This window comes from Mus caroli, chromosome 8 (assembly GCF_900094665.2).
Source record: "Mus caroli chromosome 8, CAROLI_EIJ_v1.1, whole genome shotgun sequence".
NCBI lineage: Eukaryota > Metazoa > Chordata > Mammalia > Rodentia > Muridae > Mus > Mus caroli.
This window is the reverse complement of record NC_034577.1, coordinates 40,414,316-40,442,113: the sequence shown is the minus strand read 5'-3', so window position 1 is coordinate 40,442,113 and position 27,798 is coordinate 40,414,316. Positions and strand designations below refer to the sequence as shown.

The window sequence follows — 27,798 nt, the reverse complement described above, 5'->3', positions numbered from 1 at the left end:
TCCCTTATCATAGCCTGGTTGTCACGTGACCCTCTAGAGTCACTAGTTAGAATTTGAGCAATAGCTTTTGGCTGTATTTCACACTTCCCCCTAAAATTCTAATTTCCCTACAGGCTGACTGTTGTACAGCCAGGACTATGAACCCTCTTCCACATTTCACAGTCACACTAAAAACATGATTTATGGGCTTCCGAGAGCAAAGATGCTGCAGATGAAGATAAGAGCTGCATTTACAGCCCTGGAGAAGGAGAGGGACCCTGGGCAGACAGAATATCACTCTCTATAGAGAACATTTGTCAGTGTTAACACTCAGGGGATAAGGCCTGGCTCATTACTAGTCATAGGAATCACCCCTACTGTCCTCAAACTTCAGGCACATCCTCACTACAATATGTGGGTTTAAATTGTCTTTGCAGTTGTACATTGGGGATTTTGGGGGGCAACAGAAGCAATCCCAGATAGAAGGCCCCTAGAAAGAAGGCCCAAGCCTCAGCCAGACTGAAGATATCTGATGTCTTTTCCCATTGACGGCTCGTGCGGATGCATATGAGTGGTTCCAGTTTTAGTATATTCTTCTCAGCAAAAACTGGAGTTTAGAGATATTAGTGGCCCAGATCTTTTCATCTGGTCCTGCACACAAGGCCGTATCATGTAAGCCACCAATTTTGTGACATTGAACAATGAGTATGTCGGCAGTGACTTTAGTCGTGAGCATCAGGGGTTAAACCAACAGCACTTGGACAACCCAGTGTTCTCCACGGGGCCAGCAATCTGTCTGAATATGTTTACACAGTAGATAGGGAGAAAGTGGCCAAACTTTGTTTAGAGGCTCAGGATACACGCTTTGCTTTCTTTCTGGGGGAACCTGCTGGAAGATTCTAGAATGAGGTCTTCCCAAGACTATATAAACTCTTAACTTTTCATTCATATTTTGTTTATTTGTTTGTTTGTTTTCTGTGGTGCTACGCATTGCACAGGGTGAACTGCACCCCTACTCTAGGCTACGTGAGCTCTCAAACGGTCCCTCCTCTTGATCCGCTCCCAACGAGACCAAAGTTCTTGGACAGACCTAACATTTTTGCTAAAACCAGTTATCAGGCCTGACCACTTCCTTCCTCCCAGACTCTATTTTCGGACAGTGCTTCGGCACCTGTTGTCAGAATGGCCACAGAAGCAAATCTCTTTAGAGTCCTCATTTATGCTCACAGCAAGGCCAGTGATGGCCAAGCTCCAGCAGGATATAGTGTCTGTGTTCTCTAGGGCTGGTCAGGGTACAGAAGCCAGCAGGCTTCAGGAAGAATCCCTCCCTAGCACCACAGGTAGGATTTTTGTATCTCCTTACCCAACGCACCACACACCCAAAGTTCCACACAGCCATCGCAAGCCCTCCTTCTCCAGGTCTGTACCTGGTCTCCAAGTCATTGCTGAAGAGGGTATCTGAGAACCAACATGGTCTTCGTAACACTAACAGTGGTAGGCAGAGGTCGTGTAGGAGATGCTTGTGTGATTGTCTAGTAGGTACATACATGCCTTGTGCCTCTTGGGAAAGTGAGAATGTGATGTAGACTCCACTCAAGGGGCTTTCAGTTCCTGGAGAGATAGAAAAGCACTGTGGTCCCTCTGGGAGGGGTTCCCTGCAGCCTGTACTCGGTGGAGGTGATGCACCCTGGCCCTTTGGCAAGTCAGGTTCCTGTCCCCGTGGCTCTGATCGTTCATCCCGGCTCTAGGTTATACCAAGAGGTGGAGTTTCATGATGAAATGGTTGATTATAACTGCTTAAAACCAGTTTCTGCCTCCTTTCCTTTTCCAAACCCAAGCTAGGAAAAGTATTGGATAGTCTCTGCATGCCAGAGGCCCAGAGGCTTTCCAGCCTTTTTCTAGTTTTTAAATTTTTATTTATTTATTCACTTTACATGCCAATATCAGCCCCTCCCAGCACCTCTTCACGGAGCTCCTTCCCCATTCTTCCCATCCTCCTAGGGTTTTTTTTTTTTTTTTTGTCTATCTGTTTGTCTGTCTGTCATCAGTAAAATTCTGGCAGAAGACTTGGGTTCTGAGTCCCTCCTTTTATTTAGGTCTGTTTGTCCCAAGCTAAAATAACAAGGGGCTTTTAAACCCTAATGAATTCAGCACTGAAAGGACAGCCTCTAGAGACTGGAAGATCTAAAGTTTCACCTCTCAGGTTTGGGGGCAAGAGGCCATTTAGGGCTTAACACTTTTTTTTTTCCATTCACATGGAAAATACATTAAAAAGCACCAACTTGAAAACTCAGAATCCTGAAACCAAATCACTCATCTTCCTCATTCCTAAAATGTCTACCTCGGAGCGGGTTACATGATAGTGCCCTTTGCATTTGGGGAAACAAAGGGGGGAACATTTCAGGGCTTTGATGCTTCAAGGATTTGTATTTCTTAGCCACGTATTTCTAATACATTCAAGTGGACCAAACGCTGCCTTTAACACCTAAATAGGGAAAAGCGGCAATGGTTGAGGATGGACTTATTTAAGACACCCAAACAGCATCTTGGAAGCCCCTTACATCAAGGTGCTCTCTGCTCGCTCCACCTTAATGCTGTCAATGACTCCCCAGATCACAGATGTAAAAGGAACTTTGTTACAGGTGTGACCTATCTACCTGCTTGCTACAGAGAATGGAAGCTATTGTCCCAAAGGCAGTTATAGAGCTACTTAAACACACCCATGGCAAAACCAGTCATAAAAACCATATCGGCACACACAGAGGCCTACTAAATAAATCACGCGTCCCCAGCACTTCCTCAAAGTGACAAGGTCTGGGGCTCCTGTGACTGAGTTGTCCATCTGGTTTGTTTGGCTTCCTGGTGCCCTCCTCCACCCCACCCCCAGGGTTTATGTAACTCACTTGTTTTTCTTCAGCCTTTCAGGAGAATATTTTAAGCATCTGATTGGCAATCGAGGCTTACCTTGAGTATCTGAATTACGTGTCTCTGAATTTGGCTACTAGTCTGGATCCCACCACAGGAATGGATTAGGGCACTGTGGCATGCATTTGGGACCTGCAGGGCTCATTATGGGTGCAGAGAGGGGATAAAAGAGCCCAGGCTATCCTAGGCCTGCTGATGACCATGTGAGTCAGGGCTAATTTCTATTGTGTTTTTGTTGTTTTGCAAACAAACAAAAGAGGATGATTAATGAGATTTTGTTTTAATATAAATTACCAAAAGGGGAGGCTCATATAACTGAAGACCTCATGATTTCTCCTAGGGAATCAAAACAAACACCTCCTACACTGGTCAATCAATAGACAAACCAATCAATCAATAACAATAATAAACTAAACAGAAGAAGGAATAATAGACCACCTGTGTGAGACATTTTCAACAACGCACCAAACAGTAACACCTTTCCGTTGACGTGTGTTCAGGAGCGATAATTTTATGGTCACTGGTTCTATCTGCAGCCACACATAGCAATAGACTTTAAAAGAGCCCTTTGTCCTTTCATAAATTGAAGGGACCTTTTCAAACATTAACTTGGCGATCTTTTCCCAGCCCCCAAAGGTGGCAGGAAGGCAGCTAAGTTTTTAATATCTGAGGATTCGTGGGAGGAGGGGGGGGGTAAGGGAGGTGATGTCCTCAAGGTTAGGGTTGTACCTTGAACCACCAAGGTGTGTGTGTGTGTGTGTGTGTGAAGGCAATAAAGGTAAATTCAAAGGGAAAGAAAATGCATTCCAACTAGGTGATAGAGAACAGTGTTCTCAAAGTCCTACTCACTAAGGGCAGGGCCTTGGTTTAAAGACCCCAGGTCTTAGGAGACAAACAGAAAGGTAGAACCTAATGACTCTTTCCCATTACTGAGAGTGTTTTAACCCTGTGCCCAGGTATGTAACTCAACACAAACTCAAGTCTGTAAGTATAAGCCTACTGATAGGGACAGGAAACCCACCCAGAGGAGTGAACTCTGCTCACAGCGGGAATAATGAGTGGGAAAACGCTCTCTCCAGGGGACCCTCCAGGCTCCACCAGCATCCTGGTCTTGTGTTGCCTAGGTAACCCGAGTATAGAGTCTTCATCTCAGATCACGATTTCTGCCATGTGGAATAGTGATAAACGCCCTTTCTAGACACATCTGTGATGAGCAAAGACGGGAACTCACATAGGACATTCTGCTCAAGGTCCACTGCTGTGGGAGGAGGAATTATTCACAGCCTTACCATAGGACCCTCCTCATTTTCTTTGAGGTTAGCAAAGGAAAGCATGCCGGTCTCCAAGAATAAACACTGTCAGCTTTGATCCATGATTACGCTCTAAGTAGACACACATAAAGCCAGAAGTGATACCCATTAAAATCTTTAACTATATACCATATTCATTTATTATCAATCCACAGGATAATTTGATTGCTACATGAGCTCATAAAAGTTTTTTTTTTCACCTTTACAAAATTAAAAAAAAAAAAATGTGCCACAAGGGATGTAATAACAACTGCTGATGAACGGGAAAAGGAATCTTAAAATTATAAATTTGCTGTAGAAAAGATAAAAAACAATTATATTTTATTTAGAATTTTTTTTTACCTTGAATAAAATATTCCCCTTGTATAAAAAAATAAAAAAGCTTGCTCTGGTTAGAATTAGAGTATTTTCCGTCTTCAGATCTGGGAATTTGCATAATATTTCCATGACAGTTTTCCTTTGTACCGCGTGCCATTCAAGCATAGCAGATTAGAAAGATTTTTTTTTTATTATTCAAGCAGTCTTAAAATGGGACAGCGGTGAAGAAAGTCATTTTCTTCTCCTCCTCCTCCTCCAAGATGTAGAGCCTTGCCTTTGAGGAGAGGAAACTGGAGGAAAGGAACAGGGTGGGCTGGGGTAGACTGGGCTGAGGAGAGAGGCGTGGGTAATGGGCTAGGATGGTGGAGTTGGGGAGGAGTGGGGTGGGTGGTGGGCTGGGATAGAAGGGGTTGGGAGGGAAAGGGTAGGTAGGAGGTTGTGATGGGATTGGTTGGGGGGAAGGGGCACATAGAGAACTGGGATGGAGGGGTTGAGGAGGGGGGGTAGTGGGGTAGTGGACACAGAAGGGGTCGCCGAGTGTGCTGTGAAGGAGAGCAAGATTACAAGAAGGCCTATTGTAAGTGCTTCAAGATAAGGTGCAGAAGCAGCCCGCAACATTGCTCGTACTGCCCTATGTACATATTCACAAGAATAAAAAAATTCCAGCTAGTTCACATTTTCTCCTCCGTTCTGAGGCATCCACTCCACCATGCTGGCCTTGACTGTAGGCAATGCAGCACCTCCACTGCCCGTGTGGCTGTTGGTCCTTGAACTTGAGGGAGTAGCCCTGGCAGATCCAGCAGGTTCTAGAGATACGCATCTACCAAGGGGGGGGGCGGCTGGAGTCCTGAGTTAAGAAGAAGCTCCAGCTCAGGAGTTGGACACAGCAATCAATATTCTATCGTCAAGGCTTTCTCCCTTAGATGTGTCTAAGATAGGTATCATAGAGGAAAAAAATAATATAATACAAACAAAGAACAACACAAGGCTAAGAAATCCCAACAACCACCAGGGAGAGTCAAAGGCTTAACAGCTCTTGACACGGGCCTGGGTGATATCAGATGTCTTCTTGATGACACTGGCCCGGGTCTCCCGGTCTGGCCGACTGCTGCTGGGCGTGGGGGTCACTGGGGCAGGAAGGGGAAGGTCTGTAAAGGGGGGCCAGGAGCTGTTGTAAGGCATCGGACAGCTCTCCTCTTTGATGGTGACCTGCAGATCTGGCTTGTTGGAGGTGACAAAGGTCGCCATGCTGGGTAGCAGATAGGTGTTCCGTGTCCCCATGTTGCTGAGGTACTGCTTGCCTTCGATGCTCCTCTTCCTCCAGTGTGGTCTCCCCTTCCAGAGAAAACAATCAAGATACATTGCATTCTTTCCCTTCTGCTGAATGGCACAGGCGAAACAATGCCTTCTCTTACTTTTCAAGGGAATGCCCATGAGCTATCCCTGGTCAAGACTGTTCTACAAAGACACAGAACAGGATGGCATCTTGGCTCCTATGCTCAGCCTGTCCAGGCTTGGCACTGGGTAGTGTCCAGCCATAATGGATGGCCCAACCTAATGAGTTACCCTGCCTTTTCAGAGGAATAGAGTAAGGAGCTTACAAACAAACAGCAAATGCCTTTTGATTGCTTCTTAAATGGGTGGAACGGAGACACGGGTGTTTTTGAGCCACAGTTGGCCTTACTGGTTGCCAAGGAGAAAAGGGACCAAAGGTCCTTGAAGAAACCAGATCATGAAATACGCCAGCATGGCTGCCTACTGTCCTCTCAGAATTCCCAAATTTGGAATATTAGGAATTCTAACAAACATCAGCTTCTCCTCCAACCAATCCCTGTTCTCCCCATCAGCTTGAGAGCCACACTTCCTGCCATTGTGTGAGCCTGGCCGAGGGAAGCTGGAAGCAGGTGGGTGGGGAGCAGAGACTGGACACACACCCTCTCTGTGGGGCCACTGAGGAAGGGACCGAGCTGTAAGGAGATCGTTTTACTCAGCTCTCTCTGTTCACTTGCTTACTTCTTTCTGTTCACTGCTTGGGCTGGTCAGGCCATTCTATTTCTGTTGGCAAATCAGGATGTTTACAGCCAGAAGAATATCAACATTTCCTGGCCCTGACTTCGAGTTCCTCTTCCTGCCATGTTATACTCATCTCTCTTCTGAGGGTCACACTCTGCTTCCCCCACCCCCTACCCAGCACTTCATTTTAAGATTAGAATAAAAAGCTAAGGTGAATTGTAGGATATGGATGTTCTCTGTCTCTCTCAGTTTTTCTGTCTGTCTGTCTGTCTGTCTGTCTGTGTCTGTCTGTCTGTCTGACACACACACACACACACACACACACACACACACACACACACACAAAACTGGCTTACCTCTGCGTTCTCTTCATCACTGGCCACACTGTCGGTAGTTTCGCTTTCTGTATAGAAAGAAAAACGGTCTTGTTGCTCAAGCTATTTTGAGGCTGCAGGAAGTGTCTTTAAAACCTATGCCAGGACTTCAGAAATAAGAAACTACACGTACCCTCTCCCTCCACTTTGTAAGGTCAAGCACTTCCACATGAAACAAGCTGGAGCGAATTTCAATTCTCTGCTTGATCCCCTAAGAGGAGTGGGCTTTGGGGCTGAGTGAGGAGGCTCACTTTCCAAGGCTATGCTGCCAGAGTCCTAGCCTCCCAGGGTGGAGTGCTGTGCCCAAGGCACCACCTCCCCACTGAAGTTCTGTCCACAAGAGCACACCATCTTTTCTTCTAAACCATGTTCTCTTGTCACATGAAGTCCAAGAAGCCTTCCTGTATCTCTCCTGTATCATCCTCCTCTTAGATTTATAGAGATCCAGCTTCCACTGGAGTTAAAGTAGGTGGCCATGTTGCAGATGCCCCAAGCCCTTCGCTGAGCCTTTACTGTTTTTGGAACCTGTCCTCCTCCATTTGGATAGGAGCTGCGACTTGCTTTTAGCCAACAGAACACATCAACGACGTAACTATTATATGAACAAATTCATGTCATCGTGTAAGATTCAACCTGTCTTTCATGGATGCTCTCTTGCCTGCTGGCAGTGTTAGGGAGGCCCATGTGGCAAATTTAAGCTAAGGGCTGCTTCCAGATAAAAGCTAGCAAGAAACTGGGAATCTCTGTTCTTCCCCACTTGCAAGGAATCCAGTTCTGGTCAATGCCGCGTGAGGCACTGGCTCAACAGCTGAGTCTCAGACGAGTTGCAGTACTAGTTAATGCCTAATGACAGGTTAGCAAGGCTCTGCTGCAAAGGACCCAGCTAAGCCATCCCTGGATTCCCAACTCAGAGGCTGTGAGTTTTGTACTGTGGTAAGCCATCATGTTTAGGGTCATACAGCTACAGAGCAATAGATAATATAAACCCGATTGGACCTGCCAGCTATGTGACACAGAGAACAGTTCTTAACCACAGTGAGCTACAGTTGCCTGCTACCTTCCAGAGAGGATTAAATGATGAGGGAGAGGGTGTTTTTTTCAGTGTTTAACAACACTCCAAAGTTAATGCATAGAGGGTAGAACATCTAAAGTACACAGTACTTGTAAAGATCTATGGCTCAGTTTGCTGGAGTCTTTTATCCAGGTCTTGCTCATCCCCTACCAAGACCCTAAACCAGAGAAAAGCTGTTATCATCTGGCAATATGTTCTCTAGCTCCTTCTATAATCTTCTGCCCTGGTTTCAATGGTTCCAGGCAAACTAGAACCTTTTCCATCATTCAGAGCATAGCCCAGAGTCCAGGCTCTCCAAATATAGCAAATTAAAGAACCAGTAGACAACCAGTAGACTGCCCCCCCTTCCCCATCCCACCTTCACCCCAGTGCATTCCTGAAACAGACAACAAGCATTCGAGATCCAAAAGTCTCCTCCAGGAATGAGTGTGAGTTACTCTCAGCCACTGTTCTCCAGAGACTTCAGACAGGCCTGGGAGATTGCCACCAGCTGACTAAACTCAAATCTTTGCCCCTCCACCTCACAGTGTTCTGACCAAAACATCCCCATGTATGTGGGGGGGGGGAGTTACAAATCCCCTAGGTCTTGGCTGACAGTGATCTGAGCTAAAGAGACAAACTGACAAGAGGCACAAGAAATGTTTCCAGGCAGAAGTAAACCAAGACCAGAAAAGGAAACTTCTCTCCAAACACAAAAGCCACATCAGCTCAGCCTCCAGAGGACACAGGACAGCCACTCCCAAGAGGAAGAAAAAAATGGGGAACAGAGATGTTGAGAACCTTGGCAAGTGGCGGACTGAGTCAGCAGAGGGGAGAAAACAAAACTGAACTTCGGATCCCAGAGTCGCAAACAGCACAGAGACTACCTCGCTGCTGGCAAACCTTCAAGAGCTCCTTCCTATTTTCAGGCTTGGCTTTGTGCTCTGAAGCCTAAGTTTCCCTTCCTTCCACAAGGACCAGACACACTCTCCTCCTAATGCCTCCGTGTAAATCCTAAAGTCTCCTGTGCCTTTCCCCTTCAAGTAAAATCGAATACACAAAGACATCAGGCACACTTGGGAAGGCAGGGGATCGAAAGAAAGAAGCTGTGGTCGTCAGGGTTCTAGGATCCCACAAGCCCAGTCCATAATTGTTGGAAGCTTTGGAAGTTAGATGCTAGGTTAAACTCCTTGGTAAGACTTTGAATATACCTGGAAGGGGATAAGAACCTTAATGTTCTGTGAGTACCAGCATTCAACTGGAGGAATAAAGTTTCGGCTAAGTAAAGGCACGCATACTCTGTCTGCCCTTGTGGATACAGACGCTGACTGGAGAGAATCATTTCTAAATTAAGTTCAACGGTCTCTGGTGTGCTTATGGAACCTCTCGCCACTTCAGGAACTGGGCATAAGGGTTTGCATCTTAACTGTCTCCCAAAGGCTGGCGTGTTGAAGATCTGGTCCTGAGATGACAGTGACACTGGGATGAATTGGAAACTTGTAAGAGGTGAGACCATCTCACTCACACCTATGCAGGGGATCATGGGGCCCCCAGCTCCTTCCTGTCTTTCTTCCCCTTCCCATCCACCATGGTCTGACCAGCTTTGCTCCACACCACATGGTTTTAGCCACGCTGTTCTGTTCCACCACAGTCCCAAAGCAATGGGGCTAAGTAACTACAAGCTGAAATCTCTTGAAACTGTGAGCCACACCACTGTCTTGATCTCTTTTAAAACAGATTGCCTCTCATGTTTTGTTACAGCAGCATGGAGCGTGCTAAGATACCAGTCTCTAACGCCGATTCTTTTTGAGAAGGCGGCCTTGAGGGGCCTTCAGCCTCGGAGGTGCAGGGTTTCCTCAAGCTCGATTTCAGATGAATGGCACTTTTTAATAACCATCACTGAACAGTCTGCTCCAAGTCGTCCTTTCTGTTCTCTGGATTTTTGTCCACCATTTCCAGAATGACTTTTTACAAGACAAATGAGCTCGCTGTAGCCGAGGCTTCCAGATCGATGCGACTGCCAAAATGTCAGTGTGCGTTATGTCACTTCCCTCTTTTATTAGTTTGGATACTTTTCAAACTGACTTCCAATACAATGGGATAAAGATGATGGAAGTCACTTTGCACGAGTGGTCAGAATAAGCTGAAATATTTACACAGTAGTAGCAGACACAGGAATAACTGATTTAACCTTTCCGGCCCGTTTTTCAACAAGCAGCTAAAAGGGAGGAAAGTGACCAGGACTTGGACCAGATGACCTCACGGGCTCTCCCAGAGCAACAATTCCAGAAATCTGCCACTTCAGGCCAACTCTTAGCATCCGCCTTGGAATCCAGATTGCCATAGTTACCTCAAGAACATTCCTGAGAGGAGAGGATATATTTCATGGAACACTTTATTGTATTATGTTATATCTGATATATATTTTCTGGAAGGCTCTCTTTCCACCAAATCCGATCAGCATTGATTTCTCTCCATATAATTTCCTCAGTTATGTTGACATGGAAGACGTAACTGATCACTCGGTTACTCAAATCAGTGTGTTTTTAGTCTCCACACCGCTAAACCTTTGCCTCAATTATGACATTCCTACAGTTCCCGGAAGGATGGTGGCTGGTTGCCCACACAGCCTATTTTCTCTTGATTATACAACCAATTAATTCTTATGCTTCCTACTCAAACCTGTTTTCCACCTCCTCGCTGCTGAATCACCATGATGGCTTTCTTTTACTAAGCCACCAACAATCTAGTTAGATCCTAAAAAGATGAGGCATACAGCCACATCAAAATATAATGAGGGCTGGGTAGACCAGTGGTGGAGCACTTGCTCCAGCACACCAAAGCCTTGGCTTTGATCTCCAGCACAGCAAAACCAAGTAAGTAAACAAACAAACAAACAAAGTGACTACGCCTTATGCCTTAATGCTTCTTCAAGGCTGGGCTTTGAAACATACTTCTGCACTATGAAAATTTACCAGTTAAAGAATTTTTTTATTATCTTACACTATCTGATGCAAATACTTCCTTCCGCCCAAAGACACTGTCTCAACTCCTTGTCACCCCAACGGTTAAATCAGACACCAGAAGACAGAGCTGCAAAGTTGAACGTGGCTTTGCGATACTCCTAGTGATCCGCTGATTGTATTTCAGTGATTCCCTAGAGGAAGAATAGTCAGAAACAGGTTCCAAATGAAAACCATTTTCCCCTGAACAGGCAGAGGGAGGTGGCTGACGTTTGGATGAACAGTCCGCACAAAGGAACTCTTCCGTGAGCAACAAGCAGACAGCCGATGCGACTGACGGCCATACAATGAAAGGATGAGAAGAGACAGCTACAGAATGTTATAAACTTTCAACACTTGAACTAGCAGAGAACTTTCCATCACATCTCCGAGTCCAGGGAAGAACCAAAGGGAAAGATTTTCGGCCCTATCCATTAAGCTTCCTCTACAAGGACTCTGGAGACCTCCAGCAATGGAAACAAGAGATGAACCAAAGAGGAGGCTAGGAAGCTGGGCTCTCCCAGAAATTTCACGCTACCTCTCACCCCGGACGGAGCCAAAACCCATCCTTGGAAATCTATGCAAATGTCCCAGAATGCATGATGGAATTTTTATTTCTCTCTACACACATCAGCTGTTCTCAGAATGCCTCTGCTAAGGCGGAATGCCACTGCCCACAGAACAGCAAGCAGGTCTTTTCAAAAATCACCAAGGAAACCTCATACAACAGGTAAAGCAGCTACATTAAGGCTCCCTCCCTGTCAAGCCCCAACTCCTGCTTAAGCCACAACAGCAGCTGGGTGACTTAGAAGAAAGCCATGGATTTAGCCTTAGCATAAACATTTGGGCCTACCCTCTCTGGTGGGTCCTTTGACAGTCGAATGAGACTACAGCTTGTGATCCCCTGTAGCACTGGGCTGTGTGGTTAAGAACATCAGACACTACGTCACTAGTTTTTCATTCCTAGACTCACATTAGCCTTGAAGTTCTCATTTTTGAAAGGAGAAAACGACATTTATTCCTTTGATAATTAAGCAAGCCAACCAGTGCCAGTTCTTACAGGCATTTAGCACAATTCCCAGAGCACCGTAAACATACAACAAAGGAGAGAGTTACTAGGCCCTGGCAAAGACCATAAAGAGATGGACGCATCTAAGAGTTCAAACTATGTCTGATAAATAAATGACTGGCAGCAAGTTGTTAACAATGGTAAACCTGTGTTATATGTATTTTACCACAATTCAGGAAACAAATAAAAAAGAAACCTGGCAGCTAGGTGTGCCTCTCCCAGCCTTGAGCAGGCTGAACAGACCTTGAACGCTTGCTGAAATAGACCTTACTGACTGACATTGGTGGAGTCACCTGCCTTGGTTGCACATGCAAGTTCCCACAGAAACTTAGAAGAATAGACTGCCCACTGACCTTGCTTTGCAACATAATCCAACTGAAACAAAGGATGGGGTCTGTGGGCTTGCCCTATATAAACGCAGTGCTGAATATTAAACTTGAAGCCTTGATCGGAACCTTGTCTCGGTTTCATTCTTTTATCACCTCCCCCCACCCATCTCTTCTTCATTTCCAGCCCCCTTTTCAGGTAAGCCCAGTTTGTCCATGGCCACTGGATGACTACAGTTAGGGAATATGAGGTTAATCTATCTGCTGGTAATTTACAAATACCTGATGTTGGGATGAACTCTGCCACGTGAGTCTGTGCTATCATCACGTGGGCTCCAGAGATGGCAAATAAGTTTAGGGAGAAGGCAACCCATTTGGTGGAGCTGACTGGCCTTTCCCATGCCCTGGCCTCTGCTTTAATAGCTCTGTTTTAATAGCTGCAAGCAATAACAGTGACTCGGGAGTTAGATTTTCTAATTGTGACTGAGTTCCAAAAGCTTAAATGGAGATGGTCAGGAAGTGTAAGATGACGGAATGCCCATGGCAAAAGGAGCCGCCATTTTCTCAGTTCGTTTCTAGTCCTGCGACTCTGTCAGGACTTAGATTGCAGTGATAGGACCTGTACCCAGGAGAAGTAGAAATGAGTTCAGTTCAACTAGAAGCAGCCCTATATAGAAAGGGAAGGAAGAGGGAGGGAGGGGAAGAGGAAGGGAGGGAGGGAGAGAGAGAGAGGGAGGAAGGGGAAAATATGTAGAAGTGGCAAGAAAAGCCAGAAAAATGGGTTGGATTTAGCAATGACCTCAAAGCTGAAGACTGAGTTCTAGTCCTGGCCAGGACACTTTGTTGGCCCGGTGACCTTGAAAATAATTCTTTTACTTGTACAAATGGAAACTCTAGAAAAGATTTCTGAAGTCCTATCTGCCTAAATAAAATCAATGTTCCATCAAACCACTCTGCCTGCCAAATTCTGTTACCTTGGACAAATGGATTAGTGGAGTGGATTTTTAACTCCTACGTGCCAGTTCTTTCTGGGTCCCTGCCAGTTCTCAGTATATCCTTTGTTGTATGTTTATAATGACAATGAAGCATTTATCTCAGGAAATGCTATTGTAGACCTAGATGAACCATTATCATGGGCAATCAAGTAAAGGAATACCATGAGTGCATCTTTTAACAAAAGTGTCCCAAGACACTGACAAAAACACAAGAGTAAGACTAATTCCACAGTAGCAATTCTCATACAGACCAGAGATCTCCTGTGGTGTGGTGAAACAGGGTGATGCTAGACTTGTAGTTTGTTCCCCATTCAGTCTCCAAGTCACACACACACACACACACACACACACACACACCACTCCACTTACCTGCGTAGGAAGACACAGGAGAAATCTGTAGAGGGTAAAGCTCACTCATGCTGACTGGCTGGTCATCACTCTCGGTGGTCACTTCTACAACCTGGCAGATGTCTGGCGGGTTAGTGACGATCTCTTGATCCTCAATGTTGTTGTCCAGATGGGACTGTCCTACAACTTCAAAGGACAGGAGACCATCATCCCTCAGAGTCTCTTGACATCATGATTACACCACACTCCCCAAACAGAAAACCTTCCTCAGCTCAGGCAGGCTGCCAATTGGGGTTCAGATTTCACACCTCCCCATGCCACCTGCCAGGAAGCTGACAATCAAACTTGAGTTCTCTGTTAATAATCTGCAACGGGTTGGCCCAGGTGTGTCGCCAGGGTACTTGTGGATGGTACATCCTGGGGACAGTGTCCGGAGTCTCAAACTCAACCTGGTCATAGCCAAGACCTCAGGCTGCATCTTGACCAAATCTCAGGCCAGCTATCCTAGTGCCTGACACACAATGTACTTCTGTTCTCTGCTGTTGTTCTGCAGGAAGATGCTACGCTTGCTTTCAGGATTCTGGGGTCTAGACAGACACGGTCAAACCTTCACAGGAAGGCAAAGACACAATACACTCACTGAGCCATTTCTGGCAGATTGGAAAGGGGAAGCCCCGTTCATACTTTCTCCTGATCTGAATATAGCTGACTGTCCAAAACATCAGAAAGATGAAGTGGTTCCCTGATTCTAACGAATCCTAATAGCATTAACTGCCCAAACACTGATAAGATGAATCTAATTAAGCTCGGTCTGAAACTGCCTCTATTTTTTTTTAAATTCAAATCAAATAAATTTAAATTCAAATTATTTTGGTGAAGAGAACAAATGGCAATAAAATCCCCAGACTCAACTGATCCATCTACCACACAGCCCTACACAAAGGCTCAGGGAACATCACAGAAGAGAGGGCAGCAAAACTGTAGAAGTCAGAGGACCATGGCGTCTGCTGTAAGATAGTGTACTGGCTAGTTTTGTGTCAACTTGACACAGCTGGAGTTATCACAGAGAAAGAAGCTTCAGTTGAGGAGATGCCTCCATGAGATCCAACTGTAAGGCATTTTCTCAATTAGTGATCAAGGGGGAAAGGGACCTTGTGGGTGGGACCATCTCTGGGCTTGTAGTCTTGGGTTCTATAAGAGAGCAGGCTGAGCAAGCCAGGGGGGGCAAGCCAGTAAAGAACATCCCTCCATGGCCTCTGCATCAGCTCCTGCTCCCTGACCTGTCTGAGCTCCAGACCTGACTTCCTTTGGTGATGAACAGCAGTATGGAAGTGTAAGCCGAATAAACCCTTTCCTCCCCAACTTGCTTCTTTGTCATCATGTTTGTGCAGGAATAGAAACCCTGACTAAGACAGATAGGTTCCTTTAAGAAAGACAGGAAACTTGCACCAATGAAATCTCAACAATATGGTTAGCTAAAAAGTCCTGAAGAGAACACAAGCAGCCGACCCAACACTGTAGATGGCGGAAATCTTATGTGGTTCCCACCTCTAGGTAATGACTACTGGGGGGGGGGGTCAGTTTTCTCACCTAACTGGTTATCCCTAAACACACACACACACACACACACACACACACACACACACACACAACACTAAATGGACTTAGAAGGGGGTACTTATGCAACTTTATGCAAATATAATTAAAGAATAAGAGGTAAACAAACTAAAAATAAAATTTTTATTTGGGGACAATAATCAATTTATATATGGTTGTAAGAAACGATACAGAAAGATCCTGTCTGGATCCTTCACCCAGTTTCCTTTAGGCAACACCTTGTGAATCCACTATGTCCACCACAAGAATGACAATCCACCATCCTGTGAGGTTTGCCGCATCACTACCTGGATTCCTTGCTGTGTGGTGAGTGCATGTGTCTCCTTGTCATTTTATCACATACAATGTTTCATGTTCCGACCACCACAGCTGTCAAACTGACTTCACGGCTGCAGGTGCCTTTGTAGTTCTGTAACCTTCACTATTCTTCTTCAGTCCCCTCCCGACCATCTCTTGTCCCTGGCAGTCACCAATCTAGTCCACTTTTCTGTCACTTCCGTCATATGAAAGATGTTATACATATAGATCCATACAGCGATCCACTCAGCTTGGCTTTTGTACTTAGCATAATTCCCAGTGAGCCACCAGGCTGTGTGCAGCCATAGCTGGCTCTCTATTGCTGGTGTATAGCGTCTGCTGTTTAACTACTGCAGACTGTTGGAGAACATATTCCATCTGTTTTAACTAGCCGCCCGCCCATCGAAGGATGCCCGGGTGCATACCAGTCTTTGCCTAGTACAGGCAAGGTTCCTGTGAACATTTGTGTTCAAGTTTTCCACAAACATGTTTCCACTTCGCTGGGATAAACATCGGAGAGTGTAATAGCTGGCTCTTACGGAAATTCCATGTTTAGTTACACAAGAACCAGCCAAAGGGTTTCTCAGGGCGGCTGCGTGTTTCACACTCTCCCCAGCAGTGTCAGCATGAGTTAATGTGTCTGTGTCCTTGCCAGCATTTGCTCTTGCTAGCATTTTTATTTTGACCATTCTTCTAGGTAAATAATGAAAATTCACTACATCTTTAATTTCAATGACTCTGGTGCTATGTTCTAATTTAAAAAAAAAGAACAAAACTGAGCGAGCATATACTCTTGTTGACAGCAGACTGAATAAAATGTTCCTGGAAATTGGCTGCAATTAGTAAAAGAGAAGTAAGCTGGGTGTTAACGCGTTTTCCAGAGGTCATCAAAGCATGAGGCAGCCATAATCAACATTGTTCTTAGGCACTTGAGGTTGTTTGAACATTTCTGTCATCAGAATGAAGCATCAATATCCTGGTCCCAACAAAGGAACTGGGTCACAGAGGGGCAGAAAGACGTCCCCACACTGTGAGCCCTCACAGTGTGGTTCTGCACAGCGCTCTGTTCCTCTCTGTTTCCCATCCCTCTCCAACTGCGAAATGCTCAGTTTTTGCCAAAAGAGGCCACACTCCATCCAGTCTCCCTAAAACATCATCGACTGTCAGCAGCTCTGGCTTCTGCCACTCAAATCATCTCTCTGGCTGACGGATTATTTGTAAATTTTAGAACACTAGAAAGATTTATTTGATTACTAAGTGTATGTGTGCGTGTGAGTGTAAGTAGCGTCAGTAGCTACAGGCTTCATATTCCCTTGGAGAGTGAGGCACAGACAGTTGTGAGCTGTGCAACATAGGTACTGGGAACTGAACTTAGGTCCTCTGCAAGAGAAGAACACCCTCTTAACCACAGAGCCATCGCTTCAGCCCCAGCATTTTTAAAACATTTACATGTTCTGGGCTTGGTGGTGTATATCTTTAATCCCAGCACTTGAGAGGTAGACACAGGAAGATCTGAGTTCTAAGCCAGCTGGTCTATGAGTACCAGGCCGATCAGGGCTACATAGTAAGACACTGTCATAGATACATATGCTCATATGTGAGCACGTGTGTGTGTGAGTGTGTGTGTGTGTGTGTGTGTTTCTGTACAGTCCAGAAGAAGGCATCAGATGCCCTGACCTTTGTGAGCCTCCTAGCACGGATGCAGAGACTTGAACTGAGGTTCTCTGGAAGAGCATCCCTCCTGTCCCAGGCAGATTTAATTTTAAGGTACTTTCTGTTCTAACTGCTATCGGAGAACAGTAAAGATGTTGCTGTCTGGTTTCTACTCATGGAAAGCTCAAGAGATGGTGGGAACTCATAGGATCTTTAGTAAAGTGAGGTTGGGAAAGGGAACCATGGTGACAATGTAAGCACTGAATGCCAGAGCACACAGAATGGAAGGAAACTGGATACTGCTTGCATTTTCTTGGCAGTGAAATAATTAAAGAGATGAAAGAGAAACCATATATAGGAGGCAGAGTCCAAAGACATTTTATACTTAAATGTATGGTGTTTGGGAGGGGGCAGTTGTGTAATTCACTCGTCCCTGAGTGCTGGCACTGAACTCACAGGTATCCTCTCCCCCACCCCTCAAGCAAAGGGAATGAAAGAGGAACAGGAACAGAGAAAATGGCAGTATTTATCCTACAGAAAGTCCTACAAAGTAGGTAGGTGACAAGAAAAACCAAGCAGAGGGATGTGTGTGTGTGTGTGTGTGTTTTGTATGTATGTACTTGTGTGTATATGCATGTGTGCATGTGTTTTGTATGTAATTGTATATTTGTGTGTATGTGTGATGTGTATATGCATATGCATATATCTTTTGTATGTATGTGTGTACATGTGTTTGTGTGTGTATGTATGTTTTCATGTATGTGTGTATGTGTGTCTATGTAGGCTTTTGTGTGTGTGTGTATAGTGCATGAGTTTGTGTGCATGTGTGTGTTCATGCATGTGTGCATGCATGTGTGCATATGTATGTGCATGCATGTGTGTGTGTATACAGTAGATGCATGAAGCATACAGAACAATGGAATTAGGGTCCTACAATTAACTTTATTTAAATCAAAGCCCCTTTCACTGCAGTGCACCAAAGCTCCTTCCTTCTTTTGCTGTCATCCCTAACAGAACAGCAGCAGGAAGCTGGCTAGGACTATAAACAATGGCCCAGCTCAGGTATCCATTGCTTCTGTCCTTTTGTTCTCCCAGGAGTATTCTTTCTCTCTGTTCTCTTCCTCACAAAGCCCAGCTTAGTTATCCAAGCTACTCAGACAGGTGGAGTGCCTGCTCAGCACAGACGCTGCTGTCTGGTTCTGGCAGGGGCAGGGTGGATGCAATGGAGACAAGGATCAGGTCTGTAACAAGTCTAGAGGGCGGCAGGCCAGCAAATAACCACCTAGGGTGAGAACAGAAGATGGAGAACACGGAAAAGAAAAAAGCAAGGGACAAAATCAAAGGGACATCCAAGCTGAGGAAGACAAGTACTGTTTTTCCAGCTAGAAAACCAAAGTCTTCAATAAGGTAGGACCAGAAGAGATGAAGCTGAGTGTGTTCTGGGCACTGCTCAGATGGCCCTGTTTCCTAGAGCCCTTCCTGAGCCCGACCCACAGATTCACTTGACCTTCCCCTAAGCATTTCTCACACCCTGCAAATGGAGCTCAGCCCAAAATGGCATGAGCTTGTAGCACATCCCGGTTTTCTGCCTCGGTTTCTGGTTAACTCTATGTGGCTTTACTTGACCTTTCATTTGTATGTGCAGCATCTCTCAAGAGCTGAGAGATACTCTAAGCCCTTCCTGGACTCCATCATGGCCCATGCTCACAGCTGGCACCAGCAAAGAAGCTCAACGGACTTCTTTATCAACACATAATTAGTGAAGGGATCCAGACTCCAGACCTCGCAGCTGCAAGGAGTCTTTCAGGAGTTAGTTCAGAACAACTTGCAAATATGGGGCACGCCAATCAATGCTTTCTAGCAAATGTCAAGACTTGCAGCGAGTGGGATCACTTAAATTGTCCAAAATGATAAAGACCCAAGAGGCTATATTGCTATGACGAGTTAGGGTTAAAAACATTCTTAATGGATGAGAAAATTCTGTCTTGTTGCTGCTTTTGCTTGGTACTAGTGACACAACCAAGTGCATTTCTGTAAACTCATGGGAGAATCGTGGGTCTGGGCATCTAACTTAGTGGTAAAATGTTGAATTATACACCTAAAAGGAATTAATTTTGTATTCTCTTTCATTTAATGTACATGACTTGAGAGTAAACGCAGACAAGTAGCTCTGCTTAAATTATTAGTGGATCCTGAACACTTGCTACTAGGACAGACAGCTAAGTGTCTGCCTTCTGGGGCTAAGAACTAGATAGTCTATACAATTATCATCTCTAAGGCCAAACTTCCCACATAGGTCTGTGCTATTTTGAGAGGAAGGTGAGGTCCTCCATCCACTCAAGGATGAGAGCCCTCTGGAGACGTCCCAACTCTCAACTGCAGGCCCTCCATAGAAACAGGGGAACCCCCATATCTGAGAAGCTCTGTGGGTGTGTGTAGGTGCAATCAGTCATCTGCTTCTTTCCAGGGCACACCTCTAGGTACTGGATAATGAGTAACCTGACTGAAAAACAGCAATAAAATCCGACTTTCGGAGCACACCCCCTGAAAAGCCTCCCAACTCAACCCTATAAGGAAAACACACAGCAGTTATGACCCTCACTTTAGACAGTGTGTGTATTATATATATATATATATATATATATATATATATATATAAAACCGAGCAAAGGGCATCGGCTAGAACATGACAGGATTTAAGAACAGCATTACTTTGGCTCCAAATTTCAAGTCCTTTGTGACAAGGACTCCCTACATAAAAGCAGCCCAGATAGTTCAAACTGAGCTCTTCTTACTCACCAAGCCCTCCTGAGACAAAACCTTTCAAATCTCACCTTAATGAATCTTGGACTCATGGACAACAGAGAAGCCATTTCTTCTCAATGGCTTCCTGTTTGGTGCCAGAAATTGTCCACTGGGTCAGCAAGCAAGATATCCACCAAGCTTGTCCAACCGAGTAAGGTCAGTCCCTCATGCAAGGTCACCCCCCCGGGAATGTAACCTTATCGGAGTCTAGTTGCTAAGGATCTCAACAGTATTATTATTCATAGCCAGTTAGCGATGGACAGACCGGTTTGATTGCTTAAAAGGTCATTCTTGCTTTATTAAGAATTGTTGAGTTGGTGTAAGGCCCCATCTGAGAAAGCAAGCTCTCAGGCTTCAGATAAACTGCCTTAAAGCAGGGACTATTGGAACCAGAAAGGCCCTTGAGGGGAACTGCTCCTATCATTTTACAGTTTGAAAGGCTGAAAGGCTGGGGTGAGGTAAATTGCCAGGGTTACCAGGTAGCTACAGGGCCATGCAATGAACTGACTGACTCTGCATGCAAAAAATAGACGATCCACATCACACCATAAGAAGAAATGTATTAGAAAGTTTGAGGGCTAAAACTGCTAATACTGGCCCTGCTGCGATGACACAGCCTACAGGGATAAACTTCTCCTACTCAAATGCATGTTAATTTGATTTTGGAAATGCAGTCATCCTATATCCCCTCTAAACAGAGGGTGATCAACTGCCTGTTTTATTTGAGCCTCACAACCCCATGAAGTGGAATCTCTAGCCTCACCTTCATTTTCTATAACATTGTACCTTTCCATTTTACAGACAATAAAGTATGCGCTGCTTCCGACTTGCATATACACTGTGTGGTGGTTTAAATAACGATGGCCCCCATAAGCTCATAGGGCACTCTTAGGAGGCATGGCCTTCTTGAAGCAGGTGTAGTTATTGGAGGACGTGTCACTAGGGGCTGGGGGGTTTCAGAAGCTCAAGGCAGGCCTAGTGGCTCACAGACTTCTCCTGCTGCCTGCTGATCCAGATGTAGAACTCTCAGCTCCCTCTCCAGTAGCATGCCTGCCTGCATGCCACCATGCTTCCTATGCCATTGACGACAATGGACTGAATGTCTGAACTGTAAGCCAGCCCCAATTATTTGCCATTTGTTTCTTGTCTCTTCCCAGCGATAGTACCCCTAAGGCACACTGAGTCTCAGATTTTAAGGAGTATGAATCGAAAACTGTAAAAGTGGGTCTAGAATCCAAGCCCTTGAAGTGTTAATCTAGTGCCCCATCTCTATCAAATACAGCAATCATTCTTTGTAAAATGCCGGCCACTACTAGGTTGGGAGAGAAAGAGTCATACCATGGTTAGGAACATAAGGCCAGGGCTGAGTTCTAACCTGGGTCAGCTGTCTGGGATAGCTAGCATCAGGGCTATTATCTGGCTTATGGTAGCATTAGGTTACTCCTACCTCAAGTAGTTGAGGCAGGTGTAAGAAGAAGCAACAGTTTAGCTGGTACAGAGGGGACTCGTCAACCAGAGGGCACAGAACATCACATGCTATTGCATAGAGCAGAGCACACAGGCCTCCTAGTAAAACTCTGCAGGGTTAGTCAGCGGCTCAGGGGTCAGTGTTCTGGAGGCAAAAACAGAATCCCAGTGTGCTAGGCTAGCAGGAAGGGAGAGTCTACGCATGGTGCTTAGTCCTAAGGTCTCCCACCAACCTCCTTCTCTACAGCTTGCCACACATTGTTGGATTATTCAGGCCCGTTCAAGCTCAAACACAGGTCTGGACATGATAGGCCAACATGATAGGCCAGGACAGGTGAAGGCAGACATGAAGGAGACTCCAGTGTGATTTGCATTGGAGGCAATGGTAACATGGTACTAGAGGCAGTTTCAAAAGAAGGGAAAAGATCACCATGTGACTGAGAACAAGCAGGAATTGGGGAGAATGGAAGCAGAGCCCAGATGGGAAGCAAAGTCTGATTGTAAACAGTGTCAGAAACAGAAGAAGACGGAGAGGGCCCAAGGATGAGGGCGGGGTACCTGATGGTTAATTATCAACAGGTGGAGGTGAACGGGAACGAGAGGAGGAGAGACAACCTCATGGAAAAACGCCAGCCTTCTAAAGCACATAAAAAAAACCTTCATAACTCTGGCAAAACAGCAGCCAAGCCCCACCACTTATGGCTCCTGATTAGCAAATGGTGACTGTCCCACCTGTGTGACCCAGATCTGGGGGCCCAAGCTGCCAAACAGAACAAACTGTATTTTCCTTTTGTTTCCTGTTGATTAACCTTTTTTTCTAGATTTTGAGACTCAGCTTAAAACAAACACAACAACAACAACAACAAAACACTACTTAAAGCTAAGGTTGTGTAATTCAGTACTGGAATGTTTGTCCAGCATACACAAGGTCCTGGATTCACTCCCCAGCAACTCAAAAATAGAAGAAAAGGGAAAGATTAAAAGGCTCCTGAAACCCAACCTTTGCTTTACATAAAGCTGATCAAATTGGAAGAAGCTGCCAGAAAAGACAGGCCTTTAAGGTATGTTTTGAGTAGCTAAAATTAAGATAACCAATATCATTTCCTAATTGTCCTGCATCTAGTCACTTGAGGTTGCTTTATGCCCATCAGAGTGAATAATGCCCCTTGTTTCTTGTGACCTTTGCCTTATCAAAGGGTGGGGTTCCTTTCTCACAAGAAACACAAAGGGGCTGGAAAGCACTGAGTTGGGCAGAGTGAGGCTCCTGCAAGTGTCCTAGTCTGGCCCGCAGATCCACTCCATATGGCTCAGCAGCAGCTCTGGTACCTCAGGCAGGATGGCAGCAGGGCACTGTCAGCACAATTTGACATGTCCTACACACAGAAGTCACCCAACACCCAAGCAAAAGTCAATGCTAAGGAAAAGAAAAAGTCTCTCTGCCCTTTGAGAGAAATGGGGACACTTTTCTGGGTGCTAACCCTGTGACTTAACCATTCAGAGGTAAGGGAACTTTAGAAGACACAGTTCAGCAAGGATACATCGCACCGTTTGCACTGCCTGTCTGCCTGCCTGTCTGTGTGCATGGGTGTAAAGTGCAGATAGATATCCACAAAGACCAGAAAAGGATGCCAACCCCTCTGGAATTGTAGTCACAGGGGCAGTTGTGAGCTGTCCAACATGGATACTGGGAAACACATTGTATGAGTGTGTGCGTGCATGCGTATATGTATGTAGACACTAACCAAGGGTTCCTTTGTCAGGACAACAGTACCCCATAGTTTTCACTTATGATACCAGCCAAGGAGAATGAAAGTGTATCAGTGGCGAATCTCCACTGAACTCAGTGATTTTTTTCAGTCTAGATCCTGGACTCTAAAGGCTATAAAATGAAGTAGCCCATCCCAGCTTCCAGTTCTCATACTTTCATCAACATATGGCGCAATCACCTTGTGTTGGGGCCAAAATACAAAACTGAAATGCAACCCAGGTTTAGAAGCAAGTCAGTGGGAAGTGCGAAATGGTGTCATTCATAAATAACAGAGGATTTCGAGGTCAAGAGACAGAGCCTTTCAGAAGCCACCGTAGCCATGGATCCAGATCTCTCATTTCTCCATTCTATCCACAAGCCTCAAAGACCGAGGTGGCCAATAAGGCATGTGTGAGACGCTATAGGCAAAGGGGCCAAGTCTGTTTGAAGTTTAAAGTCTGAGTGAATAACATGACGAACATCGGCACTGATTGGCCATCCAGTGAGCTACATGATGGTTCTATTTCATTTCAATGACTCATTTGATAACGGCAACCAGCTAAACAGGAAGATGTCTTCAGACTAATTCTGCGGCTATTCATTGCTAATGTACTAGTAAGTCTATTAACTCTTGACTTCCTGGTCACTCTTAAGACCAGGAAGAGAAGCGTTCATCTAGCAGGTGATGGTCTCGGGAACCCTGTCCAGTGTCTTTGCTCCCCAGAAGAGAAGACAGACTCAACCTTATATGCAACAGGGCAAAGAATGGTCAGAAATCCTACATACTGAAGACCACCAAGATGATAAAAAGAAAAGAAAAAAAAGGAGGAAGAAAAGGAATAAGTAAGGAATAAAGGGAGGGAGGGAGGGAGGGAGGAAGGAAGGAAGGAAGGAAGGAAGGAAGGAAGGAAGGAAGGAAAAGGAAGATAGAGCTGGAGGACATGTTGCTTAGTGAACTGAGGCAGGTACAGAAAAACAGTACTGCTCGGTCTCAGCATGAATCAAAGTAAAGCCGATCTCACTGGAAACAGAGAGGAAGGTAATCAATGGAGGCTAGTCATGGAGGGAGGGGCAAGGGAAGCTACTGCCCCAAGGCCGCAGAGCACGGTTGGCATTGAGGAGTGACTTGTCGGGCTCTTCAGCGTTGCATGCTCCCAGCCTTGGTGATACTGTACTGGGGGCTCCCAAATGGCTGGAAGAATTCATTTGTGTTTTAAACAAAACAAAAAAGCCCCTCCCCCCAAAAAAACCCTCCTAACGTCCCAAAAGAAAATGTTGATGTGGTGGCAGATGCTTTCACTAGCATAATGAATTAATTGTCCCTACGGTGTGTGCATTGATCACAGCATCCTACTGCATCCTTTATAAATTCATAGTGATCACTTGCCAATTAAAAGCAGGTAAGTAGCGTTACAAGTGATCACAGAAAGCTGCGGTACAACACTAGCTGTGGTTTGGCAGACTGAGGCTTACTTCACCTGAAAAACGCAGGGAAACTCCAGAAGCATCCGACACATTCAAAGTGAGGTGTGTCTTAAGAAACTGAGTCTGGAGTTTGGGGGGGAAATATTTTTAAGGACTCCAAGAGGCGTATGTAAATTCTCCAGGCCTGTCTACTTAAGAAAGCTACCTGGTACCCCATCGGAAGAGACAGAAATGGATGCTACTTCACAGGGACAGGAGGCAGGAAAGAGGGGATACCTCCAAAAGTGGGGTGAATCTCCAAAATCTAGGGGGGTGATAGATACAGACAGTTTCTGGCTGTGGCCTCCTGTCAGTCAGTGTGCAGCTAAGAATTCGACAGAAACTACCTATACGAGAGATGTGGTGTATCTTTGTTGGTTCTTTCAAGTTCTCAATAACATCAGAAGGCCAGATTGAAGCAAAGTTTTATGGACTACTAAGTATCCCTTGGCCATGCAGCCTCAACTCTGGATTCTGTGTCCAGATTCAAGCTAAGTTCACAGCCAGGCCTCTGGCTTTATAAGGTGCACCCCGCCAGAGTCTGTTTATCATAGCCTCTCAGCAGGATAGTCCTGGGATGCAATGCCCTTCCCACCCACTTGACTGAAATCTGAAGGCACAGTGCTTGCTTTGGGGCATTCTATTGTCCATATTATGCTTCAATGTAAAAAAATTTTTTGTTTGTGTGTGTGTTTGTTTATGTGTGTCTGTCTGTCTGTCTGTCTATCCATATGCACACATATTTGTTTGCAGGTACCTCCAAAGGCCAGAAGAGGATTGCAGATTTGCTGGAACTGGAGTTACAGGCAGTTACTGTGAGCTGCCCAGCATTCAAACAGGAACCAAAGTCTGATCCACTGAAAGAGCAGCTAGCACTCTTAACTGCGGACACAACTTTCCAGCCCCCAAATCTCAATTTGAAACACCTTCCCAATAATTTGAATAAAATCCAACTTTCTTATTTACCATGATCTACTTAAGTTCCCTGCCTACTTGTATTAGTCAAGGTTCTCTAGGGCAACAGAACTGAAAGTGTGTGTGTGTGTGTGTGTGTGTGTGTGTGTGTGTGTGTCTTACAGGCTATGGTTCAGCTACTCCAACAATAGCTGTCTACTAACAGAAAATCCAAGAGTCCAGTATTTGTTTAGTCCATGAGGCTGAATATCTCAACTGATCTACAGTATATTCCATTCTATATCTATATATACAGATACTGAAGAAGCAGGCTCTAATGCCTTGAAGGAATGGACTTGCCAGCAAGAGTGAGGGCAAGCAGGCAAAAAGCAAAGGATCTTCCTTTTCCCAATCCTTGAGATAGGCTGGTAGCAGAAGGTGTGGCCCAGATTAAAGGTGAACATACCCACCTCAAAAGAGCTAGATTAGGTGTATCATTCCATATCAGAGATTCAGATTAAAAATGGATCTTCCCACTTCAAATTATTTAATTAAGAAAAAACCCTCACAGTGTACCCAGACACTTGGGTTTTGGTTCATTACAGACATAGTCAAGTTGAAAGCCATGAATAACCACCAAAAGTTCACCCCTAGTCAACTTGACATGAAATCGTACCTTCTTATGTTGTGCTTAATTTCCAAATGAAAACAATAACCAGCTCATAATTATACATAACATGACATGACTATCATACATATAATGACAAATGTATTATATATTTAACCAGGTCATAGTTATGATATAATTATCCCTTATATAACCACAAACTTGGGCTGTAAAAAGACTTGGGAAAGGGATAAATATGATAAAATATATTTAGATTTTAAACTTGTTTTAATAATAAAAATATAATAAAATGATTCTGACTAAGGAAAAATTTATATCTTAGCTAAAACAAAAGGTAAATAATACTTTATTTTAGAAATAAAATGTTAAGTATCGGTAGAAAAGTGAGTATTTACATACTAAAACTTATTAAAGTATTTTGCAGTAGGTGGCAATGTGCCTTAACGAACATTCTTTTGGGATCTGAGAACTTAAATACAATGACCACTGATATGCTCTTAATTGATGTTAAATTGCATGATAAAGAAATCAAGGACAGAAAACTCAGATATGTGCACAAATGCCTTCTTACCAAAATATGACAGAAATACTCATGTCAATTATCACCCTCATGTCTGCACCTGGGCACATGACCTTGGCTGGTATTTATAACTACCTTCCTCTACTACCCATTCTGTATTTCCTCCACCCTTGGCAAGAGTTGCACCAGGTCTTGGCTCTTTTCCTGGAGGAATGATCCATACTTTCATTTCTGAAGGGTCTGTGCCCTTTGTCATCCTGCCTGGATTAAGTTGTTGTAGTTTCCTACTGACTTTTATAACAGGATGTGGTTGCACCAAGAGATGCCCTAAAGGATCTCCCACACTCCAGACATAATCCTTCTTACCTCCCTTGTGGAGGGGCAATCCAATTTCCCCATGGTAATCTGGATCAATCACCCCTCCTAACAATGTTATTCCTTTCTTAGCCTTGGTTTAAGGGCATCAGAAGCCCTAAGTAGGCAGAAGGGAGTCTGAGAGTCCAGCTCAGTGGAATGTTTGTTGTGGCTCCTGGCAGGAGCTCTCTCCCATCTAAAACACAAATTTCTAAGCCAGCAGACTTTAAGGCCATGGGAACAGAAAGTAAAGATTTTCCTTGCGGGTCACTAGGGTTGACAGTGAGTGGAACCACCTTGTCTACTCTCTGATTTCTGAATCCTGGCTATGGGAAAATTGTACCATATCTTAGACATTAATTCAAAGCATATAGCACCTCTGGGGAACCCTGCCCAGACCTTCAGACTTCTGCCACCTAATTAATGCTACAACTGTGTTTTTTAAAAGGCCATTTTAACTATCAGGCTAGCTGCTTCAGAATGGTGGGAGACATGGTAAGACCAGTGGACCACAATTGTGGTACCACTATCACATTTCTCTGGCTGTGAAGTTAAATTCCTTGATCAGTAGCAATACTATGTGAAATACTGTGGTGGTAGATAAGTGATGTATTCTGCAAATCCATGGATGATGGTTTTGAC

General features: G+C 44.9%; 1 protein-coding gene across 4 annotated transcripts in view; it reads right to left on the bottom strand.

Annotated features, from left to right (window-relative positions):
- Positions 1 to 4,322: 4,322 nt before the first annotated feature.
- Positions 4,323 to 27,798, bottom strand: part of Irf2 (interferon regulatory factor 2) — a 107,857-nt gene continuing 84,381 nt past the window's right edge. For 3 of the 4 annotated variants that reach the window (XM_021170350.2, XM_029480812.1, XM_029480811.1), the window contains 3 exons: positions 13,732 to 13,896; positions 6,902 to 6,948; positions 4,326 to 5,867 (listed from right to left, as the gene is read on the bottom strand). In XM_021170350.2, coding sequence (XP_021026009.1) covers positions 5,559 to 5,867; positions 6,902 to 6,948; positions 13,732 to 13,896 — 521 coding nt within the window. In that variant the 3' untranslated portion in view covers positions 4,326 to 5,558. Of the gene's footprint in view, positions 5,868 to 6,901; positions 6,949 to 13,731; positions 13,897 to 27,798 lie in introns of all 4 variants that reach the window. The other variant, XM_021170349.1, reaches the window with a different exon arrangement.